This window comes from Aotus nancymaae, unplaced genomic scaffold, assembly GCF_030222135.1.
Source record: "Aotus nancymaae isolate 86718 unplaced genomic scaffold, 86718_ANA_hifiasm-v0.15.2.pri h1tg000028l, whole genome shotgun sequence".
Taxonomy (NCBI): domain Eukaryota; kingdom Metazoa; phylum Chordata; class Mammalia; order Primates; family Aotidae; genus Aotus; species Aotus nancymaae.
Window position 1 is genome coordinate 28,732,156 of NW_026988441.1, and position 20,962 is coordinate 28,753,117.

Consider the following 20,962-nt stretch of genomic DNA (forward strand, 5'->3'; position numbering starts at 1 on the left):
CCTGATAATTTTTTATTTTTGTAGACATGGGGTCTACAAAAATAAATTTGTAGGAGAAACTACCCTGAATTTTATAACAGTTTCCATAACAACTCACTTCCCCCAAGCTGACTTCAACAGAATGGCCTGATGGGCCATCCCTCTATTCCGGAACATGTGCCAGTCGTTATTTGCACTTTTTTTTGGAGACAGAGTCTTGCTCTGTTGCCCAGGCTGGAGTGCAGTGGCACAATCACAGCTCACTGCAGCCATGACCCCCTGGCTCAATAAATCCTCCTGCCTCAGCCTCCCAAGTAGCTGGGACTACAGGTGTTCACCACCATGCCCAGCTAATATTTTTATTTTTCCTCAAAGCAGGGGGTTGCACTTTGTTGCCCAGGCTGGTCTTGAACTTGTGGGCTTAATAATTCTCCCACCTCAGGCTCCCAAAGTGCTGGGATTATGGGTGTGAGCCACAACAGCAGGCCATATTTGTACTCTTACAGAGTGTAGGCCAGTCGGGAAATCTGGGATATGCCCCCTGGCGTCAGTTATACAGCTATGAGATGGATGGCTCACTCGTGCTCTCTCTCTCTCTCTCTCTCCCTCTCTCTCCTCTGTCTCCCAGTCTGTAGTGCAGTGGTGCAATCATGGATCACTGCAGCCTTCAACTCCTGTGCTCAAGTGATCCTCCTGTCTCAGCCTCCTGAGTAGCTGCATCTACAGGCATGCACCACCATGCTCAGCTAACTTAAAAAATTTTGTTGTACAGACAGGGGTCTCACTGTGTTGCCTAGGCTGGTCTCAAACTCCTGGATTCAAGTGATCCTCCCACCTCAGCCTCCCAAAACCCTGGGATTACAGGCGAGAGCCACTGCACCCAGCCTACTCTCTTATTTCTTACACTAGCATGAATGTGTTTCTATTTCTGGCAAAGAAACAAGCAGAAAGACCTCCTCGCTGGGGTAACCAACACCCTCTAGATTAATCTGTGGTAACTGACAAAGGTCTGAAATGGCACAGGCTGAGAAAGAAAAAAACCGTCCCCCTAAGACTGAGAAGAGGCAAAACTGTGTCGTCCAGCATTTCGGATGGTGGTTTTGAGTGTTTGCTGTTGGCCGGTTGCAGTAAAGGCAAAGTTTTGTTCCTTGGTGTCTCTGCCAATTGGCAGAGGACAAACTCCGGGGAGGGAGTTTGGCTGTTTGAGTGCTTCGAATTAACCCCTTCCTCTCTGCTGCTTCTGATTAACCCCTTCCTCTCTGCTGCTTGTTATTTTTGCTTTTGTTTTTCTACTTCCTTCCTTTTCTTCCCTTTTCTTTCCTTCCTTTCTTTTTGTTTCTTGTTTCTTTCCTTTCCTTTTCCTTTCCTTCCTTCTTTCCTTCCATCCCTCCTCCTCCTCCTCCTCCTCTTTCTCCTCCTCCTTCTTCTTCTTCTCCTGTCTCTCCTTCTCTTTCTCAGATGGAGTCTCACTCTGTCACCAGGCTGGAGCACAGTGGCACAATCTCGGCTCACTGCAATCTCCACCTCCAGGGTTCAAATGATTCTCCTGCCTCAGCCTCCTGAGCAGCTGGGATTTGTAATCCACCACCATCCCGGCTAATTTTTGTATTTTTAGCCAAGACAAGGTTTTGCCATGTTGTCCAGGCTGGTCTCAAACTCCTGACTTCAACTGATCTACCTGCCTTGGTCTCCCAAAGTGCAGTGATTACAGGCATGAGCCACCACACCAGGCCTCTCTGTCTCTGTCTCCCTCCCTCCCTCCCTTCCTTCCTCCCTCCCTTCTTCCCTTCCTCCCTTCCTTTCTCTCTCCCCCTCTCCTTCCTCCTTTCTTCCTTCCTTCCCACTCTCTCTTTTCTTGCTATATCAAAAAAGCAATCTCTGCGTGTTACTTTGGACTCCTCATTTATACCTAGCATCTCTGAGAAATGGCCCCAGGCTACCATGACCCAGGTTTATTGCAATTTATAACCCTGAGACTTTCATTGGCTTAAGCAACCAGGTAGGCAGTCTTTTCTTTCTTTTGCATGTATGTGTTTATTTTCCCAGTTTTGTTGAGGTATAGTTAACAAACAAAAATTATATTTATCTGGGCACAATGGTGTATGCCTGTACTCCCAGCTATTCTACTTGGCAGGCTGAGGTGGGAGGATCACTTGAGCCTGGGAGTTGGAAGCTGCAGTGAGCTATGATCACACCACTGCACTCCAGCCTGGGTGACAGAGCCAGACCCGTAGCTCTAAAAATAAAAATAAAAAAACGGCCAGGCGCGGTGGCTCACACCTGTAATCCCAGCACTTTGGGAGGCCAAAGGGGGTGGATCACGAGGTCAGGAGTTCGAGACCAGCTTAGCCAAGATGGTGAAATTCCATCTCTACTAAAAATACAAAAATTAGCAGGCATGGTGGCGGGTACCTGTAATCCCAGCTACTCGGGAGGCTGAGGCAGGAGAATGTCTTGAATCTGGAAGGCAGAGGTTGTGGTGAGCTGAGATTGTGCCACTTCACTAGAGCCTAGGCAATAAGAGTGAAACTTGGCCTCAAAAAAGAAAAAAAGAAATGAACAGGCCTCGTACGGTGGCTCACGCCTGTAATCCCAGCACTTTGGGAGGCTGAGGCAGGTGGATCACCTGAGGTCAGGAGTTCGAGATCAGCCTGGCCAACATGGTGAAACCCTGTCTCCACTAAAAATATAGAAATTAGTCGGGCATGGGTGCAGGTGCCTGTAATCCCAGCTACTCAAGAGGCTGAGGATAAGAATCTCTTGAACCCGGAGGTGGAGGTTGCAGTGAGCCAAGATCACACCACTGCATTCCAGTCTAGACAACAATAGTAGACACTCCATCTCAAATAAATGAATAAATTATATTTAGCTGGGCACAGTAGTGCACACCTGTAGTCCCAGCTACTCGGCAGGTTGAGGCGTGAGCATCACTTGAGCCTGGGAGTTCGAGGCTGCAGTGAGCTATGATCACACCACTGCACTCCAGCCTGGGTGACACAGCCAGACCTCCAACTCTAAAACTTAAAAAAAAAAATTAAACATAAATAAATAAATAAGAGTTTCAAAGCACAGAGACTCACCGGGAAGAGACGATGTAGCCCAGCACGTGGGCCACGAGGAGCCGCCCGTGCATCTGCTCCAGGCGGGCACAGAGCTGGTGCGTGGCTTCCTCTGCGGTGCTGGCCAGAGGGGCAGGCACAGTAAAGGAGGCCCATTTCCGGGCCTCCTCAAAGGCCAGCCTCAGCCGCCCCGGGTTCCCGCACTCCGGGAGGCTGGCCCAGAGCAAATCTGTGTGCACAGGGCTCAGTGTCCTCTTTGCTGCCGCCAGCAGGAGTTGGATCATCTCCTGGCCTTGGTTTCCGGAGAGGGGCTTCACCTCCCAGTAGGCCTCCGGGTCGGGGAGCATCCGCTGTAAGGTATCTAAAACCCCCCATGCCCCTGAGCAAGCCGAGAGGATGAGATGCACCCTCGGGGGGCAGTTGAGAGGCAGCCAGGGCACCCTCCGAGCGTGGCAGACAGAGTCCAGGTCATCCGTAGCATCCAGCAGGACCACGAGAGACTCAAAGTTTCTGCAAGAGACCGTGTGGAGGAGGATGTGGAAAAACTGGACCACCCTGGTGTGGGCATCCAGGACCTGGGCAGGGGGCAGGGGCAGCCCGTAGGCCAGGCACACCTGGAAGCAGATGCTCTTCAGCAGGCCGCGGGCATCCGAGCTCATCTGCGACGTCCCCAGCAGTCGTAGGACGGTCACTGTCTTGTGCCCGAGCAGCCTTGGCATCTGCTCGGCCAGCTTGCACATCAGGGCTGTCTTTCCAATGCCTGGGACTCCAAAGAGTACCAGGGGGGTGTGTGGCTTGCTGTCATCCTGCCTGAGCTGCTGTCCGAGCCGGGCTAGGAGTTCTTGACGTCCGCAGAAAGTCTGGGTGACCTCCGAGCTCTGCCAAAGGTGGTGGCGGATCTCTTGGTAGAGCCACGCCAGCTCCTGCCTGGCCACATCTAGCTCACAGAGGTGTTCGAGGACCTGGTGATTGGCCCTTGCCACAAACTGCTCACCCAGCTCCTTCAGGTAGCGGGCGTGAGTCTTGTTCTTGGGGTTCACCAGATCCCGGCTCCATGGCAGGCGGTGCGCCTTGAGGACCCCGGGGTGCACGTCAGTGATGTGAGCCTTGAGGCTGCTGAGAAGGCTCTGGGCATCCGTGTCCAGGCAGCCATCCGCGAGCCGGTCCACCATCCTGAGGGCACAGTCCTCCAGCACGTGTTTGTGGAGGTCTTGGATCTCTCGAAGGAAGACAGTGGCTCGCTGGTCCTGGTCCTCTGAGCTCAGCAGGCCCCGCTCTATCTCCCACTCAATGGCTGCCAAAGCAGGGAAGGAAGGAATGAAGGGTGGTCATTATTGGGTCAGCAGCTGACCTAAATGGGGTTGCTGGGAGACCTGTTACTGGGGGGTGTGCATTGGTACTCAAGATCAGCGTGCACCAGAGTCCGACCTGGGGGCCTCGAAAAGAACCCACCTCCAGAAGTTCTGATTCAGCAGATCTGGGAGGGGCCCCGGAGTTTGCATTTACAACAAGCCAAGGCTTGCTGGTCCAGGGACTGCACCCAGAGTCACACTGGTTTTTTTTTTTTTTGAGACAGAGTTTTGCTCTTGTTGTCCAGGCTAGATTGCAATGGCACGATCTCAACTCACCACAACCTCCGCCTCCCTGTTCAAGCAATTCTCCTGCCTCAGCTTCCCGAGTAGCTGGGATTACAGGCATGCGCCACCCCACCCAGCTAAGTTTTGTATTTTCAGTAGAGATGGGGTTTCTCCACATTGGCCATTATGGTCTCAAACTCCTGGCTTCAAGTGATCCACCTGCCTCGGCCTCCCAAAGTGCTGGGATTACAGGTGTGAGCCATGGAGCCCAGCCACAGTCACACTGATTAAGCCATTTATTATTATTATTATTATTATTATTAACATTAAGACACTCTGTCTTACCTCACTCTGTTTCCCAGGCTGTAGTGCAGTGGCACGATCACAGCTCACTGCAACCTCTGCCTCTCAGGCTCAAGCGATCCTCCCACTTCAGCCCCTGCTCAGTAGCTGGGATTACAGGTGCCTGCCACCACGCCCAGGTAATTTTTGTATTTTTTTTGTAGAGACGGGGTCTTGCTATGTTGCCCAGGCTGGTCTCCAACTCCTGAACTCAAGTGGTTCTCCAGCCTTGGGCTCCCAAAGTGCTTGGATTACAGGCATGAGCCACTGCACCCGGCCTGATTTAGGCATTATTAATCAAAGACCCCTCAGGGTGGGCAACACAGAGATTCCATGTGAGGAGCAGCCACACTGTAAAACAATGCTGTCATCCTCAGAAAGTGAATCATGGGGCTACTATCGCACCCAGCAATCCCACTCCTAGGTATCTGCTGAAAAGACCTGAAGACAGAGACTCCAACAAATATTAATACACCCTTGCTCATAACAGCACTTTCAACAGCCAAAAGGCAGAAACAATCTAAACAACCATAACAGGCCGGGAGCGGGGTCTCACGCCCGTAATCCCAGCACTTTGGGAGGCTGAGGAGGGTGAATCATCTGAGGTCAGGAGTTCGAGACCAGCTTGGCCAACATGGTGAAACTCCATCCCTACTAAAAATACAAAAATTAGCCCAGCATGATGGCACATGCCTGTAATCCCAACTACTCAAAAGGCTAAGACAGGAGAATCGCTTGAACCTGGGAGGCGGAGTTTGCAGTGAGCTGAGATCATGACACTGTACTTCAGTCTGTGCGACAGAGTGAGACTCCATCTCAAAAACAAATCAAAACAAACATCCATCAACAGGTGAATGGATAAACAAAATATGGTCCATCCACACAATGGGATACTATTCAGCCACTGAAATGGATGAAGTACTCATAGGTGTTAAAATGTAGATGAACCTCAAAACATGATGGTGAGTAAGAGAAGCCAGACACAAAAGGCCGCATAGTAGGGCTGGGCGTGGTGGCTCACACCTGTAATCTCAGCACTTTGGAAGGCTGAGGTGGGTGGATCACAAGGTCAGGAGTTCAAAACCAGCCTGACTAACATGGTTAAACCCCCGCCTCTACTAAAAATACAAAAATTAACTGGATGTGGTGGTGTGTGCCTGTAGTCCCAGCTACTCAGGAGGCTGAGGCAGGAGAATCGCTTGAACCTGGGAGGTGCGGAGGTTGCAGTGAGCCAAGATTGCACCACTGCATTCCAGACTAGGTGACAGAGCGAGACTCTGTCTCCAAAAAAAAAAAAAGGCCACATTGTGTAAGATTGCATTGACATGAAATGTCCAGAACAGGCAAATTCATAGAGTCTGAAAACAGATTGGTGGTGGTTGCCTGTGCTGGGAGATGGGAGACGGGGAGGGTTTAATGAGTAAAGCTTCTTTTGAGGTGAAGAAAATGTCTCGGAGGGCCAAGTACAGTGGCTCATGCCTGTAACCTCAGCACTTTGGGAGGCAGAGGCTGGATGATCGCTTGAGCTCAGGAGTTCGAGACCAGCCTAGGTAACATGGCAAAATCCCGTCTCTACAAAAAATAAGTTAGCCAGGTGTGATGGCACATGATTGCGGTCCCAGCTACTGGGGAGACTGAGGTGGGAGGATTGCTTGAGCCCAGGAGTTGGAGGCCACAGTGAGCCATGATCGTGCCACTGCACTCCAGCCTGAGCAACAGAGCAAGATCTTGTCCCCAAAAAATTAAATAAATAAATAAAAATAAAATGTCTTGGAACTAGACATGGAAGGTGGTTCCATGACTCAGTGAATGTACTAATTGCCACTGAATTGTATGAAGTTGACCATTGACGAACATGGGTTTGAATTACACAGGTCAAGTTTATTCTGCCTCTGCCACCCCTGAGACAGCAAGACCAACCCCTCCTCTTCCTACTCAACGTGCAGATGACGAGGATGAAGACCTTTGTGACTGATGATCCGCTTATATGTGATCAACAGCAAACATATTTTCTCTTCCTTGCAGTTTTTGTAGTAATGTTTTCTTTTCTCTAGATTACTTTATTGTAGGAATACAGGATATGGGGCCAGGCGCGGTGGCTCACACCTGTACTCCCAGCACTTTGGGAGGCCAAGGAGGGCAGATCACCAGGTCAGGAAATCGAGACCATCCTGGCTATAGCAGTGAAATCCCGTCTCTACTAAAAAATACAAAAAATTAGCCAGGTTGGTGGCACATGCCTGTAATCCCAGCTACTCAGGAGGCTGAGGCAGGAGAATCACTTGAGCCCAGGAGGTAGAGGTTGCAGTGAGCCATGATCATGCCACTGTACTCCAGCCTGATGACAGAGTGAGACTCCATCTCAAAAAAAAAAAAAAAAAAAAAACAAGAATACAGGATATGATAGCTAGAACATACAAAATATGTCTTCATCAAGTTTTTATGTTGTTTGTTTGTTACAGGGTCTCACTCTGTCGCCCAGGCTGGAGTGCCGTGGTGCAATCTGGGCTCATTGCAACCACCACCTCCTGGGCTCACGCAATCCTCCCACCTCACCCTCCTCAGTAGCTGGGACTACAGGTGTGCACCACCATGCCCAGCTAATTTTATTTTTTTTAAAAATAAAGATGGAGTTTTGCCATGTTGCCCAGACGGGTCTCTAACTCTGGGCTCAAGTAATCTACCCACCTCAGCCTCCCAAAGTGCTGGGATTACAGGCATGAGACACCAGGCCTCATCAACTGTTTACGTTATTGGTAGCGCTTTCGGTCAATGGTAGACTATAAATAGTTACATTTTGGGGGAGTAAGTAGTTAAGTTGTTAAGGCTGGAGTGCAGTGGCACAATCATGGCTCACCGTGGCCTCCAACTCTGGGGCTCAAGCAAACCTCCCACCTCAGTCTCCCCAGTAGCTGGGACTGCAGTCACATGCCGTCACACCTGGCTAACTTATTTTTTGTAGAGACGGGGTTTTGCCATGTTGCCCAGGCTGGTCTCGAACTCCTGAACTCGAAGTTAATACAGATTTTTGACTGTGCAAGGGGTTAGAGTCCCTGAACCCTATGTTGTTCAAGGGCTGACTGTATTTCATTTATTTTATTTACTTTATTTATTTATTTTTTTTTTTTGAGACAGAGTTTCACTCTTGTTGCCCAGGCTGGAGTGCAACGGCGCAATCTCAGCTCACCACAACCTCCGCCTCCAAAGTTCAAGCGATTCTCCTGCCTCCGCCTCCTGAGTAGCTGGGATTACAGCCACGCGCCACCACACCCAGCTAATTTTTGTAGTTTTAGTAGAGATGGGGTTTCACCATGTTGGTCAGGCTGGTCTTGAACTTCTGACCTTGTGATCCGCCCACCTCAGCCTCCCAAAGTGCTGGGATTACAGGTGTGAGCCACTGCACCCGGCTAATTTATTTATTTATTTAGAGACAGGGTGTCATTCTGTCACCCTTGCTGGAGTACAGTGGCAAGATCATAGCTCAATGCAGCCTCCAACTCCTGGGCTCAAGCGATCCTCTCATCTCAGCCTCCTGAGTAGCTGGGGCTACAGGCATGCACCACCATATCCAGCTAATTTTGTTTTCGTTTTTGTTTTTCAAGACAAGTCTCTCTCTGTCACCCAGGCTGGAGTGTAGTGGCGTGATCTTGGCTCACCACAGCCTCTGCCTCCCCAGGCTCAACCAATCCTCCTGCCTCAGCCTCCTGAGTAGCTGGGACTACATGTGCACACCACCACGTTTGGCAAATTAAAAACAATTTTTTTTTTTAAGAGATGAGGTGTCACTATATTGCCCAGGCTGGTCTCAAACTCCTGGGCTCAAGTGATCCTCCTGCCTTGGCCTTCCAAAATGCTGGGATTACAGGTGGGCACCACTGGGCCCAGCCTGCTAGATTTGGTACTACAAATTCTGCATCCTAGGAACCCCTCCATCCCACGCAAACTGGGATGGTAGTCACCCTGGATCACTTCCCCTGATACGGCTTCTCTGTGTCCCTACCCGAATCTCATCTTGAACTGTAGCTCCCATAATTCCCACGTGTGGGAGGGACCTGGTGAAGGAGAATTAAATCATGGGGGTGGTTTCCCCCCATACTGTTCTCGTAGTGAATACATCTCACAAGATCTGATGGTTTTATAAGGGGTTTCTCCTTTCACTTGGCTCTCACACTGTCTTACCTGCTGCCATGTGAGACGTGCCTTTGCTCCTCCTTGACCTTCCACCATGATTGTAAGGCCTCCCCAGCCATATGGAACTGTGAGTCCATTAAACCTCTTTTCTTATAAATTACCCAGCCTCAAGGATGTCTTTACTGGTGGCATGAGAACAGACTAATACACCCCCTAACCCATGACAGGAGCCTTCCTGGGAGACAAGAAGGAAGAGCCAGCGAGGAGGAGAAGAAGAGCCCAAGAGACCAAGACTGATCAGGAACGTGGCTGAACTATCTTGGATCAGTAAATAGCCTTTTTCAGAGATGAGGGACCAGAGGTTGATTGGTTTGGCATTTGCAAGAAATGCAAACTCTTGCATTTTTGCCAACAGCAGATGGAAATTCTGAACACGCGGTCAGTTTCACGTGGATCTCCAGGGGAGTCCCTGCAGCCTCACCTGACCGGTGGTAGCGGTGCCACTGCTGTTGGGTGATGAGGCCCAGCCTCCGGGCCTCCTCGGCTCCAGAGCGTAGGACAGAGGTTAGGGTGGCCTCCTCTGGCTCGCAGGCCTCCTCAGTACCTGGTGCCTGCAGGACGTAGGTGGGAGGAACTGCATTCTCGTCCCTCCGGAAGTGCCTTGCCACCAGCTCCAGGTCACTCGGCCTGGCAGTCAGCCGGGCCCTCAATACCTCCCACTCCTTCTCGTCAATCTGCGAGGGAACCAGACAGGGGCCGTACTGATCACCGATGAGGGCCTAGCAGAGAGGAAATCACAGATTCAAATCTCGCTTGTTTTCCTCAGACAGGGTCTTGCTCTGTCGCCCAGGCTGAGGTACAGTGGTACGGCCATGACTTGCTGCAGCCCTGACCTCCTGGGTTTTCTTGTTTGTTTGTTTGTTTGTTTGTTTTTATGGAGTCTCACTCTGTCGCCCAGGCTGGAGTGCAGTGGTGCAATCTCGGCTCACTGCAACCTCCGCCTCCTGGGTTCAAGTGATGCTCCTGCCTCAGCCTCCCCAGTAGCTGGGACTACAAGCATGCGCCACCATGTGCAGCTAATTTTTGTATTTTTAACAGAGACGGGTTTTCCCTGTGTTGGCCAGGCTGGTCTTGAACTCCTGACCTCATGATCCACCCCCCTCAGCCTCCCAAAGTGCTGGGATTATAGGCATGAGCCACCGCGCCCGGCCCAAAATTTTGGTCTTAATGCCAGGACCACACTCAGAGTAGGTGCAAACTGGAAGGCAAAAGAGTTCACCTGGACAAGTATGGTGGCTCACACCTGTAATCCCAGCACTTTGGGATAAGATGGGTGGATCACTTGAGCTTAGGAGCTCGAGACCAGCCCTGGGCAACATGGTGAAACCCCCATCTCTACAAAAAAATACAAAAATGAGCTTGGCATGATGGTGCATGGCTGTAGTCCCAGCTACTCAGGAGGCTGAGTTCGGAAGATCACATGAGCTCAGAAGACTGAGGCTGCACTGAGCTGAGATCGTGCCACTGCACTGTAGCCTGGACGACAGAGGGAGACCCTGTCTCAAAAAAAAAGAGTTAACCTGGAGGAGACCTAGCCCTTTAGGCCAGGGCCAAAGTCCAGTTTTTCCCAGGATGAAACAGAAGTAATCACCGGGCGCGGTGGCTCATGCCTGTAATCCCAGCACCTTGGGAGGCCGAGGCGGGTGGATCACGAGGTCAAGAGATCGAGACCATCCCGGCCAACATGGTGAAACCCCGTCTCTACTAAAAATGCAAAAAATTAGCTGGGCGTGGTGGCGCATGCCTGTAGTCCCAGCTACTCAGAAGGCTGAGGCAGGAGAATCACTTGAACCCGAGAGGTGGAGGTTGCAGTGAGCTGAGATTGTGCCACTGCACTCCAGGCTGGGCGACAAAGCAAGACTCCATTTCAAAAAAAAGAGAGAGAAAAGAACAAAAAAAGAAATAGAAGCAATCACCCCTCCACACTTTGTTGAGTTGTACCAGAATACTCCAGGGGCACGCATGGAGGAAACCTGGATAAACGGAATCAGTGATGATAGGATGTTGAAGAATACGCCGTGCTCCAGGGACCTTTGCAGCAATAACAGCCTCGTATGAACAAGAGAAGTTGGAAAAGTCATAGCCAGGTGGTACAGTTTGAATATTTGTCCCCACCTCAATGAAAACTCCTGTTGAAACTTAATCCCCAGTGTGGTAGTATTGAGAGGTAGACCCTTTAAGAGGTGACTGGGTCATGAGGCTCTGCCGTCGTGAATGGATTAACCCACTCCTGGATGAACAGATGAATGGATGGATGAAAGGGTTATCATGAGAATGTGACTTGTGGCTTTAGAAGAACAGGAGGAGAGACTGAGACTTGAGGTGGCACACTCAGCCCTCTCGCCACGTGATACCCTGCACCACCTCAGGACTCCGTGAGACCCCAGTAGCAAGAAGGCTGTCACCAGATGCAGCCCCTTGACCTTGGACTGCCCAGCCTCTAGAAACCTAAGAAATGAATTTCTGGCTGGGCACGGTGGCTCGTACCTGTAATCCTAGCACTTTGGGAGGCCGAGTAGGTGGATCACTTGAAGTCAGAAGTTTGAGAACAGTCCAGGAAGCATGATGAAACCCCCTCTCTACTAAAAATACAAGTTAGCCGGAAATCGCTTGAACCCGGGAGGCAGAGGTTGCAGTGAGCAGAGGTCATGCCACTGCAATCCAGCCTGGGCAACAGAGCAACTCCATCTCAAAAATAAAAATAAAAATAATAGTAATTTATTTTCTATTCTTTCTTCTTCTTTTCTTAAGAGACACACTGTTCCTCTGTCACCCAGGCCAGAGTGCCACAGTGCAATCATACCTCACTGCAGCCTCGAACTCCTGGGCTCAAGGGATCTTCCCACCTCAGCCTCTCGAGCAGCTAGGACTACAAGCATGAGCCACCACTCCAGCTAACTGTTTAATTCTTTTGTAGAGATGGGGTCTTGCTATGTTGCCCAGGCTGGTCTTGAACTCCTGGGATCACATGATCCTCTGGCTTTAGCCTCCCTAAGCGCTAGGATTACATGTATGATCCACAGTATCTGGCCTCATTTCTTTATAACTAGTCAGTTTCAGGCATTCTGTTATAAGCAACAGAAAATGGACTAAGACACAAGCCAACCACAAACCAGAGGTTATACGAAGGAAACAGGTGGTAAACAAAACAAAACAAAACAAACTGCTCCAGTCTGTGGGATCAAAGCAAGGGAAATAAAAAATTCCCACCAGGAACAACTCTCAGAGCTCTAGAGACACTGGGGCTGCGGTGGCCCAAGAGACCGGAGCCTCTCTAAAAGGAAGTGCCTTCGGGAGCTGTCCCCGGCCTCGGTGCTGCCTAATGACTTATTTACCAGAGAGACGCCTCTCCAACGGCCTCCAGTACATCTCTGATTTTTCTGGAAGCCCCCCCGCAAGTCACAGTCATGGAGCAGAATGATGCCGTGGCTCTTGGGCTGTAGAGGGGTGATGCCTGGCTCAAGAGGGAAGCAGGAAGTAAGTCCAGGTCAGCCGGCCACGGGGCCTTTCTCTGGAAGGTCCCAGGCCTGGTTGGTCAGGCCCGAGAGAAGCTCAGAGATCACCCTCGGGTTTCCTGTGCAACCAGAAAGCTGCACTGTGCTTCCGGCTGCCTGCAATTTGGATTGCAAAACCAAATTCCCCCTGGAGTTCTTTTCTCCATTTTTTCCCTTTCTTCCTTAAAAAAAAAAAAAAATTTTTTTTTTTGGTAGGCCTGGGGTCTCACTATGTTGCTCAGGCTGGTCTTGAACTCCTGAGCTCAAGTGATCCTCTCACCTCAGCCTCCGGAAGTCCTGGGATTACAGGCATGAGCCACCATGGTCAGTCTCTCTCTCCTTTTTTTCTTTCTTGGAAACTCAACAAAATGATCATTGGGCTCCTTTGAAAAATTAAATTTAGAGACTGGAAATTTAGGAGATTTACAAGTAGAATGCAGAGTTTTCCAAACATTAGAATATATTTTAAGGCAGTAATAAATCAAATAGAGTGGCACCAGCATACAATAGAAGTGTAGAACAAAAGAATAACTGTAATCCCAGCTATCCAGGAGACTAAGGCTGGAGGATTGCTTGAGTCCAGGAGTTCAAAACCAGCCTGGGCAACATACCAAGAACTTGTCTCAAAAAAAGGAGTGTGTGTGTGTGTGTGTGTGTGTGTGTGTGTGTGTGTATCAGTTTTGCCCACTATTCCTGGCTCCTAATTCCCAAAGCCCTTGTTACAGTCTTAATGTTGGGACACTTTAGGTCTCAGAAGCAGACCTCAGACCTCAGAAAATAGAATATGTCTCTGACCTTCACCTTCTCCCTTTTTTTTTTTTTTTTTTTTTTTTTGAGACAGAGTCTCCTTCTGTTGCCCAGGCTGGAATGCAATAGCACAATCTCAGCTGGCTCCAATCTCCACCTCCCAGGTTCAACCAATTCTCATGTCTCAGCCTCCTGAGTAGCTGGGATTATATGTGTACGCCACCATGTCTGGCTAATTTTTGTATTTTTAGTAGAGATGGGGTTTCACCATGTTGCCCAGACTGGTCTTGAACTCTTGACCTCAAATTATCCACCTGCCTCAGGCTCCCAAAATGCAGAGATTACAGGAGTGAGCCACCACACCTGGCCATGATACTGTTCATTAGTTTTTTCCTCTTTACTGTCCAGGACAGAGAACAGCACATTTTTCCTGGAAAAAGTCAGATAGTCAATATTTTTAGATTTACAGGCCAGATGGTCTCTATCAGAAGGACTAAACTCTGCCATTATAGCTTGAAAGCAGCACTAGACAATGTGTAAACAAGTGGACATGGCTGTGTGCCAATAAAACTTTATTTACAAAGACAGGCAGTGGGCCACACTTGCCCCTCAGGCTGTAGCTTGCTGGCCCCTGCTCTAGAATTTTTTTCTTTCTTTCTTTCTTTTTTTTTTTTTTTTTTTTTTTTGAGACGAAATCTGTTCTGTCACCCAGGCTGGAATGCAGTGGCATGATCTTGGCTCACTGCAACCTCCACCTCCCAGGTTGAAGCAATTCTCCTGCCTCAGCCTCCCAAGTAGCTGGGATTATAGGCATGTGCCATCACGCCTGGCTAATTTTTGTATTTTTTAGTAGAGACAGGGTTTCATCATGTTGGCCAGGTTGGTCTCGAACTCCTGACCCCGTGATTCATCCACCTTGGCCTCCCAAAGTGCTGGGATTACAGGCGTGAGCCACCACACCCAGCCACCTGCTCTAGAATTTCTAAGGCAAAATGTGATCATTCTTGGATGTATCTGGAACTCAATGGAATAAATTAAGACTCAGGCCAGCCTGGGCAACATAGCAAGACCCCATCTCTAAATTAAAAAATAAATAAATAAAAAACTTAAAACTATGCCAGGTGCACTGGCTTATGCCTGCAATCCCAGAACTTTGGGAGGCCAAGGTGGGAGGATCCCTTGAGCCTGGGAGTTTGAGACAAACCTGGGCAACATAAGGAGACCTCGTCTCTACACACACACACACACACACACACAAAAGCCTAGCCAAGGGTGGTGGCACACACCTGTAGTCCCAGATACTCAGGAGAACAGGCAGGAAGCTCACAGCCCAGAAGTTCAAGGCTGTAGTGAGCCATGATATTGCCAGTGCACTGTAACCTGGGCAACAGAGCAAGACCCTGGAAGGAAGGAAGGGAGGGAGGGAAGGAGGAAGGGAGGGAGGGAGGGAAGGAAAAAAAAAAAAAGAGAAAAGACTCAGGAATATCATTCAATGATAATAACCCAAACCATCAATTGTGGACTGGGGACTGATTTGGTGATACAGGAGGTGCAATTGGAAGAGGTAGGAGAGAAGTCCCCACAACCTGAAACCAGTGGGCACATGGAGGAAAAAATATCCCAAGACCCTGTGGGTTTCCACCTTTTCCAGGGTTCTTCCAGGATCCCAAAGTTCCACAGATATAAAGTGGAGGGAGCGAGTAGGGAAGGCAGGAGAGAGTCCAGATCAAATTCTAAGATTCCTTCTGGCTTCAATATTCTACTCTCCAAGCCACCTGCTGCTTCCATTTGACTGCTAATGTTTGGATCCCATTCAGCTCCGCAGAAGGAGTGCTGTGATCGATTAGTAATGTCTGTCATAGTCAGGCCACAGGGATAAGGTAAGATAGCAGCTATGGGCCAGACACGGTGGCTCACGCCTGTAATCTCAGCACTTTGGGAGGTCGAGGTGGGTGGATGCTGAGGTCAGATGATCAAGACCATCCTGGCTAACACAGTGAAATCCTGTCTCTACTAAAAATACAAAAAAAAAAAAAAAAAAAAATTAGCTGGGTGTGGTGGCACGCACCTGTAATCCCAGCTACTCAGGAGGCTAAGGCAGACAGTCACTTGAAACTGGAAAGCAGGAAGGCAGAGTTTGCAGCAAGCGAAGATTGTGCCACTGCACTCCAGTCTGGGCAACAGAACAAGACTCTGTCTCAAAAAAAAAAAAAAAAAATAGCAGAAATGGTACCTATTTCCCTCTGTTGATGAGTTTGTCTAGAAAGCAGGGGGCATATCCCAGAGGAGTAAGAGCTAACCCATTCCTCCCGAGACACTCACAACAAAAGCTGGCCCTATGGATGTTTTGCAACACCGGTCGACCTCCTCCAAGCAGAGTTCTGTGGTCAAGTGGTCAGTGGCTTCAGTGTTCCGAATACCCCACCTCAGATCAACAACCTGGAAGTTAGAAACATCGAGTCTGTCAGGGAGGTGGCATGACAGGTCAATTTGTTTTTTCAATTCCTTTTGACAAAAGCAGAAAGTTTATTTCAAAAAATTTGGCAGCCTCTTCCTGTAGGGGAATGTCTGGATTAAAAGAACTTGAACCAAACCCATAACCATGAGAAATGAGAAATGAGTATAATCATGAGAAAAATAATAGACAGACCCAGACTGGAGGGAAGGACATTCTTTAAGATATCCTGCCTGTCAAAGCCAGGCATGGTGGTGGGCGCCTATAGTCCCAGCTATTTGGGAAGCTGAGGTAGGAGGAGCAACTGGGCCCAGAAGGCAGAGGTTACAGTGATTTCTTGTACTACTATTGTACTACTGCGCTCCAACCAGGACAACTGTCCAGGAGCCAGACCCTGTCGAAAGGAAAGGAAAGGAAAGGAGGAAGGAGGAAGGAAGAGAGAGAGAGGAAAGAAATAAAAGAAAGAAAAAACGGAAAGAAAGAGAGGGAGCGAGGGAGAGAAGGAAGGAAGGGAGGGAGGGAGAAAAGGAAGGGGGGAGGGAGGGAGGGAGAAAAGGGAGGGAGGGAGGGAGCGAGAAAAGGGAGGGAGGGAGGGAGAAAAGGAAGGGGGGAGGGAGGGAGGGAGAAAAGACTGATGCAGACCAGAGGAGACTGGGACAATAAGACAGTGAAATGCAATGGAGTGCCCTGGATGGGATTCTCCACGAGGAAAGACTTAGATGGAAGAGCTGGCAACATTTGAATTAAGTCAGGGAGGGGTTAATAGTCATGTACCAACGTTGATTTCTTTTTCTTTTTTTTTTTTTTTTTGAGATGGAGTCTTGCTCTGTTGCCCAGGCTGGAGTGCAGTGGCGCAATCTCAACTCACTGGAAGATCAGTCCTTCCCTCCCTCCCTTCCTTCCTGTGGCACAATCTTGGCTCACTGCAACTTCTGTCTCCCAGGTTCAAGAGATTCTCATGCCTCAGCCTCCTGAGTAGTTGGGACTACAGGAGCATACCACCATGCCTGGCTAATTTTTTGTATTTTTAGTAGAGATGGTGTTTCACCGTATTGACCAGACTGGTCCCCTCGAACTCCTGACTTCAGGTGATCCACCCACCTTGGCCTCCCAAAGTGTTGGGATTACAGGTGTGAGCCACTGCCCCCAGCCTGATTTCTTTTCTTCTGAGACCAGGTTGTTGCCCAGGCTGGAGCTTAGTGGCACAATCTCAGCTCACTGCAACCTCCATTTCCTGGGTTCAAGCGATTATTCTGCCTCAGCCTCCCCAGTAGCTGGGATTACAGGTGTGCACCACCACACCTGGCTAATTTTTTTTGTATTTTTAGTTGAGATAAATTTTCACAATGTTGGCCAGGCTGGTCTCAAACTCCTGATCTCAAATGATCTGCCTGCCTCAGCCTCCCAAAATGCTGGGATGACAGGCATGAGCCACTGTACCTGGCCTTAGAGTTGATGTCATAATTGAAACAATGTAGTTGATTGTGCTGTGGTTAGGAAAAACATTACGAGACACAGAGTGTGGGGGTGTATGGGAACTCTATACTGTCCATGCATTTCCTGTAAGCCTAAACTCCAAATTCAGAAGTTTATTTATAAACATTTAGTTGGGCCGGGCGCGGTGGCCTGTGCCTGTAGTCCTCACTATTCAGGAGGCTGAGGCTGGAGGATCGCTTGATCCCAGGAGTTCTGGGCTGTAGTGCGCTATGCCAATCGGGTGTCCACACTAAGTTCGGTATCAATATGGTGACCTCCTGGGAGCAGGGGAACCACCAGGTTGCCTAAGGAGGAGTGAACTGGCCCAAGTTGGAAACGGAGCAGGTCAAAACTCCCGTGCTGATCGGTAGTGGGATCGCGCCTGTGAATAGCCACTGCACTCCAGCCTGGGCAACAAGAGTGAAACTCTGTCTCAAAAAAAAAAAAAAAACAAAACAAAACAAAAAAAGAAAAGAAAAGCTTTTTTTAAAAAGGAACTCGGCCATTTTCAAACTGTTGCTTTGAAAGCAGGGACATGCCCGTACTTGTTCACAGAGCTTTCCTCGCCAAGGAGGGTGTTTAGTTCAGCCAAAGCTGGACATAACAAAGTCTCCTTGGCAACCGCACGCTTGTGGTTCATTTGCGCCTGCTCGCCAGGGGGAGGCTGGGCAGAACGGCTCAGTTCAAGTAGGCAAAGCTGACCCTGCGGAAGGCTGGGGTGACAGGGAGACAAAGACGACTTGGAACAGTCCCTGCCCCTGAATTCTTTAGCCCCGAGAGAGACACATAGATTCCTATGACAAGCAGTGAGAGCCCAGCAGTACTGAATGTGACTGCAGGAAGAAAGCGGGAAGAACAACGAGTTAGAGGAGCAGGAAAGGAAACGGGGTCAGGAGCCAGCCTCCGGAAGGAGCTGTGCCCGCGGAGGGATCACTGTCTCCCCATGTGCGCGTGGAGGATATTGACAGCCTCTGCGTCAGAGCACGGGCATGGCAATTAAACAGAAGAACTTGAGGCATTTCATCAGTTCTCAGTGCTGATGCTTTCACAGTGCCTCTGACATTGAACTATGTCTCATGATCAATAGTGGGCAAAGTGCAATTTCCAGCACTGCTTCTTTCTTAGTGATAAATATAGAAACCATAATGAGCATGCATATTTTCCTTTTCTTTTTTACCCAAATGTCCACTACATTTTTTTTTTTTTTTTTTTGAGACAGGAGTCTTGCTCTATTGCCCAGGCTGGAGTACAGTGGCATGATCTTGGCTCATTGCAACCTCCGCCTCCCGGGTTCAATCGCTTCTCCTGCCTTAGCCTCCCAAGCAGCTGGAATTACCTGTGCCCGCCACCACACCTGGCTAATTTTTGTATTTTTAGTGGAGGCAGAGTTTCACCATGTTAGCCAGGCTGGTCTTGAACTCCTGACCTCAGGTTACCCACCCATCTTGGCCTCCCAAAGTGCTGGGATTACAGGCGTGAGCCACTGCGCCTGGTCAAGATTTTCTTTCTTTTTTTTTTTTTGAGACGGAGTTTCGCTCTTGTTACCCAGGCTGGAGTGCAATGGCGCGATCTCGGCTCACTGCAGCCTCGAACTCCTGGGCTCAAGTGATCCTCCCGCCTCAGCCTCCCCAGTAGCTGAGACTGACTACATGTGGGGGTCACCACACCCAGCTCATTTAAAAAAAAAATTATAGAGGCGGGATCTTATTATGTTGCCCAGGCTGGTATCAAACTCCTGGCCTCCAACAGTCCTCCTGCCTTGGCCTCCCAAAGCACTGGGAATACAGGTGTGAGCCACCATGCCCGGCCTCATCTTTTAACCAGTGGAACTTTGGTGCAATGAATCATTCACATAAATAGCAAGGAGGCAGCTTCAAGTTAAACTGAGACTCCAAAGATGGTTCATCAGTTTCCACAAGGATATGTGCAGGCAGAAACATCCTCAGTTACCCAGACATGGTGGTGCACGCCTATAGTTTCAGCTCCTCAGGAAGCTAGAGGCAGGAGGATCCCTTGAGCCCAGAAGGTCAAGGTTGCAGTGAGCTGTGATCACACCACCGCATTTTTTTTTGTGAGCTGTGATCACACCATGCCCAGCTAATTTTTGTATTTTTAGTAGAGTCGGGGTTTCACCATGTTGCCCAGGCTGGTCTCAAACTCCTGACCTCAAGCGATCTGACCGCCTCAGTCTCCCAAAGTGCTGGGATTACAGGTGTCAGCCACCGCACCCAGTCCCACATGCCTTTTTATAATCCCAAGGAATTTTATCTCCGCAGCTGGATCTCCAGGACCAACTAAGAATCTCCGGGGCTCAGTGCAAAAAGAACATGTTGGCCCCTTGTTTAAAAGTTATTGTGAATTTCAAGACTCAACAGTAAAGCATTAAAAGAGCATGGATAGCCGGGCGTGGTGGCGCGCACCTGTAATCCCAGCTACGTGAGAGACTGAGGCAGGAGAATCGCTTGAACCCAGGAGGCAGAGGTTGCAGTGAGCCGAGTTGGCACCACTGCACTCCAGCCTGGACAAAAGAGCGAGACTTCATCTCAAAAAGAAAAGAAAAAAGGCCGGGCGCGGTGGCTCAAGCCTGTAATCCCAGCACTTTGGGAGGCCGAGGCGGGTGGATCACGAGGTCAAGAGATCGAGACCATCCTGGTCAACATGGTGAAACCCCGTCTCTACTAAAAATACAAAAAATTAGCTGGGCGTGGTGGCGCGTGCCTGTAATCCCAGCTACTCAGGAGGCTGAGGCAGGAGAATTGCCTGAACCCAGGAGGTGGAGGTTGCGGTGAGCCGACATCGCTCCATTGCACTCCAACCCGGGTAACAAGAGTGAAACTCCGTCTCAAAAAAAAAAAAAAAGAAAAGAAAAAATGGTGTGGTGGCTCACGACTGTAATCCAGCACTTTGGGAGGCCAAGGCAGGTGGATCACAAGGTCAGGAGATCAAGACCATCCTGGCTAACACGGTGAAACTCCATCTCTACTAAAAATACAAAAAAATTAGCCAAGTGTGGTGACGGGCACCTGTAGTCCCACTTAGGAGGCTGAGGCAGGAGAATTGCTTGAACCTGGGAGGTGGAGGTTGCAGTGAGCCGAGATCATGCCACTGCACTCCAGCCTGGGCGACAGAGCAAGACATTGTCTCAAAAAATAAAAAAAAAGGTGGCTCAGTACTTTGGAAGGCCAAGGCAGGAGGATCACAAGGTCAGGAGATCGAGACCATCCTGGCTAACATGGTGAAACCCCATGTATACTGAAAATACAAAAAATTAGCTGGGCATGGTGGCACATGCCTGTAATCCCAGCTACTTGGGAGACTGAGGCAGGAGAATTGCTTAAACCTGGAGGTGAAGGTTGCAGTGAGTGGAGATTGTGCCATTGCACTCCAGCCTGGGCAACAGAGTGAGACTCCATCTCAAAAAAAAGCAAAGCATGAAGCCAGGGTGACTTCTAGTTACCTCAAACATCAAGCCATGCTTCTGGCAGAAGGTCTGCACTTCCGGGTAGGCGGCGCTCTGCAGGGCTTCCCTCTCTGTGTCCATATCTGCAAGGAAGGGCATGGAGGGTGTTAGTGGAAAGGACCCAGTGCTCTTCCCAGCCGCATAGCTCTGCTTTTATTTTATTTATTTACTTTTGACTTTTT

The 20,962-nt window shown here is 49.5% G+C and overlaps 1 protein-coding gene across 5 annotated transcripts in view; it reads right to left on the reverse strand.

Moving 5' to 3' along the window:
• NWD1 (NACHT and WD repeat domain containing 1) overlaps positions 1-20,962 on the reverse strand; it is an 87,200-nt gene that overhangs the window by 58,761 nt on the left and 7,477 nt on the right. For 2 of the 5 annotated variants that reach the window (XM_064381670.1, XM_064381673.1), the window contains exons 3-6: positions 20,778-20,863; positions 15,712-15,828; positions 9,570-9,867; positions 3,060-4,332 (exon numbers count right to left, since the gene is read on the reverse strand). In XM_064381670.1, the coding sequence (XP_064237740.1) occupies positions 3,060-4,332; positions 9,570-9,867; positions 15,712-15,828; positions 20,778-20,861 (1,772 nt within the window). In that variant the 5' untranslated portion in view covers positions 20,862-20,863. Of the gene's footprint in view, positions 1-3,059; positions 4,333-9,569; positions 9,868-14,675; positions 14,758-15,711; positions 15,829-20,777; positions 20,864-20,962 lie in introns of those variants that run through there. The other 3 variants (XM_064381671.1, XM_064381672.1, XM_064381674.1) reach the window with 3 other exon arrangements.